Source organism: Pyxicephalus adspersus, chromosome 7 (genome assembly GCF_032062135.1).
Source record: "Pyxicephalus adspersus chromosome 7, UCB_Pads_2.0, whole genome shotgun sequence".
In the NCBI taxonomy this organism is placed as follows: Eukaryota; Metazoa; Chordata; class Amphibia; order Anura; family Pyxicephalidae; genus Pyxicephalus; species Pyxicephalus adspersus.
The window spans coordinates 36,759,809-36,762,751 of record NC_092864.1 but is presented as its reverse complement, the minus strand read 5'-3'; the positions used below and the strand labels follow the sequence as shown (position 1 = coordinate 36,762,751).

Genomic DNA, 2,943 nt, shown 5'->3' with positions numbered 1-2,943 from the left:
AAAAAAAAAAAAAAAGTATTTTCTCATTATTATCATTACAGGTAATATTGCATACAGGTATCATAATACAATAAATATTGTATCAAGTGGTCAATTAAAGAGCTGCTTGCACAATGCTGTAAGAAACAGACTCTTAGACCTACATGAAATGATAGGCTTTTCCAGTAGCTCTTATACAGAGCAGTAACGTAACCCAAAGGAACAGACTCTAGACAGATGCTAAATGGGACAATTAAAGGCACATGGGTGTCCAACTTGGTCTCCCAAGTTCCCCATCACTGAAGGGGTGTCAGAAGTAGAACATGTGGATCTTTGGCAAAGTCAAGTTTTTAAACATTTTCTAAACTCTAATCCTCACCTGTGGATGAAAGAATTTTACATAATGTATCCAGCCAAAGCCCAGAGGTTTCCTATGCTTATCTCTGCTGGGGAGAAAAGCCTGAACCATGAGCAGCTGGAGAGCCAGTAGCTTCATCTATGAATCAGATTTTTTGTATGTTAGTTAGTGCTATGTCATTACATTGCAGGGCTAGACTGACAGCAAAACATTCCTGGCACATGTAGTATACTAACCTATATTCTTATGTAAGGGCATGCAGAATATTCCCACATCTGTAAAATAATGCCACAACAATGCAAAATGCCATTGCACTCCTGTGGTGTGGGACAGTGTAGAATGTGACAAGGGCACATTGAGTTTTGCTCAGCTATGACACTCTTAAGCTAACCAAATTCCAGATGTACCAGGTGCCTTCTAGTCCAGCTAATATTTGGACCTTTAAAGCTGAACTCTAGGCATATAAAAAACACAATTTAGTCAGATCTGCAATCATGAATGCATCCTTTTAATGTAAGCAGTGTAAGTATTTGAATTTAACTCTATTAGCCTCTTGGCATGAATATAGAGCTAAGTTCAGAGAGCGAAAGGAAAAAGCAACATTAAAGCCAATCCAGTTGTACTTCAATATAAGGAGAATGATGAGATGTAATGAACTCATAGAGTTGATTCTTATATTAGTTTCCAGTCATTGTTCTTTCACAAGTGGCCAGTGAAATTTACATGCATTTTTAAACTGCAGAGTGTGCTATGTATATATCAGGACTAGATAAACAGCAATATAAATCCATTGGCATGTAAAACATCTCCCATATATGTATTTCATCAGTGTATTTAGATGTTTGCAATGTCTATATTTTATATATGTACATAGTGACAGTGTATTACTCAGTGCTTTACAAAGTCCATAGTCATGTCACTAACTTTTTCTCAAAGGGGCTCACAATCTAATTGTCCTTACAATGGGTATGTTTCTTTACCACAGTATAAGGTCAATATTTCAGAGCCATTTAACCTAACTGCATGGTTTTGGGATGTGGGAGGAAACCCACACAAACACGGGGAGGACATACAAACTCCTTGCAGATAGTGTCCTGGCCAAGATTTAAACCTGTGACCTAGCGTTGCAATGACAAGAGTGTTGACCACTGACCACTGACCCAACCCCAAACCTTGACTGTAAGACTCTGTTGAAGCTTTCCATTATCCTTTTAAATTTGAAAGCTTGCTGCTTGTATTTATTTTATGTCCATAACTCTTACCAAATACGAGGTGCTCCTGCCAGCCATTTTGTCTTTCACTTTTTTAGTTTCCCCACTATGCCATGCACAGCAGCAGCCACACTATGCCATGTTGGTGTGTGGTGAGTTTACACCTTTTGTTTCCAAATGTTGGCTACAGAACACCATGCTAAACCACATTACCCCTGTAGTCCCTATGTCAACTTGGCCAACAATGCCCAGCTTGACTGATGGGCAACTACTAGCAAAAGTCTTGCTGTTTTTTTTATATCAAGTGAAGTGTCACATCCAGAACATGAAATCTGGAAAGAGTGATGTGAAGAAAGCCTGTGTAGTCAGGTGACAGCTGAAAAAAAAAGAATATTATGGAAAAATAGATTTACATTACCAATAGGCTTTGACTCATAGGGCCTGATTTTAAAGCTCTCCAAAACTGGAGAACATAGGCTTTCATGGGAGAACCTTCGTGATCCAGCAAACCTCGAGGAAAAAAAATATTTGCCAACTAATACTAAATTATTTTTAGGAAATCCTTTCCAGGTTTGCTGGATCACCCAGGTTCTTGATAGTTGCTTCTCCAATTTGTCCAGCATTTGACCTAACAAATTAGGCCTATTTTGTTTAGGACTTTGGGAGCTTAGTACTGCATGAGTGTACAAGCTTTAAATATATAATGATTTAAAAATAAAAGGTGTATGGCTACGTGATTATGGGAAAAACTTCAGAATAATTTTTTTAAATACCTTATAAGAACACCAGCAGGCAAAATCCACATCCCAGTCATGTAAGTGCAGTTCAACGTTGCCAACAGCGTGGGCCAAATCAAAGCCAACAAAACATCCCTGCAGAAAGCACAGCTCTGGTTATTTCATATGATAAAGAAAAGAATACTTATATTCTATTTAAAGGTTCTCTATACAATACAACTATCTTGGATAATTGTTCCAAGATGACCAGGACTAGTGTCTCTTATGCAGTGATTAATATGCGGTTTGTGCAGCTTCCTAAGTGAATGATACAATGACTTAAATAATGTCAGATATTCATGTTTGGGAGCTACTGTGTGCCACTTGTTCAGAATTTTAGCCTAAATATGGCTATCAAGTTATATCCTCTAGACCAGTGTTTATCAACCAGGGTTCGTCCAGTGTATGCTAGGAGTTCCTTGATCAATGTGCGCCTTTCAGGTCAGTTTAACTGATACCAATGATCTTTTTAGATACCTGCAATGCAATGTATTCTTTCTAAAGACCATTACACTAATATACTGTGAGCTGTGGATATAGCAATTATAGAAAGGGGTTCCCTAAGACCTGAAAGAGCGCCTTGTCTATAAAAGACTCACCGATTACCTGAGCACCAACT

At 38.1% G+C, this 2,943-nt stretch overlaps 1 protein-coding gene across 1 annotated transcript in view; it reads right to left on the bottom strand.

The window, feature by feature from the left end:
* Positions 1–2,943, bottom strand: part of KYNU (kynureninase) — a 51,937-nt gene that overhangs the window by 21,375 nt on the left and 27,619 nt on the right. Inside the window, exon 5 of the mRNA XM_072419084.1 lies at positions 2,322–2,437. Coding sequence (XP_072275185.1) covers positions 2,322–2,437 — 116 coding nt within the window. The remainder of the gene's footprint in view (positions 1–2,321; positions 2,438–2,943) is intronic.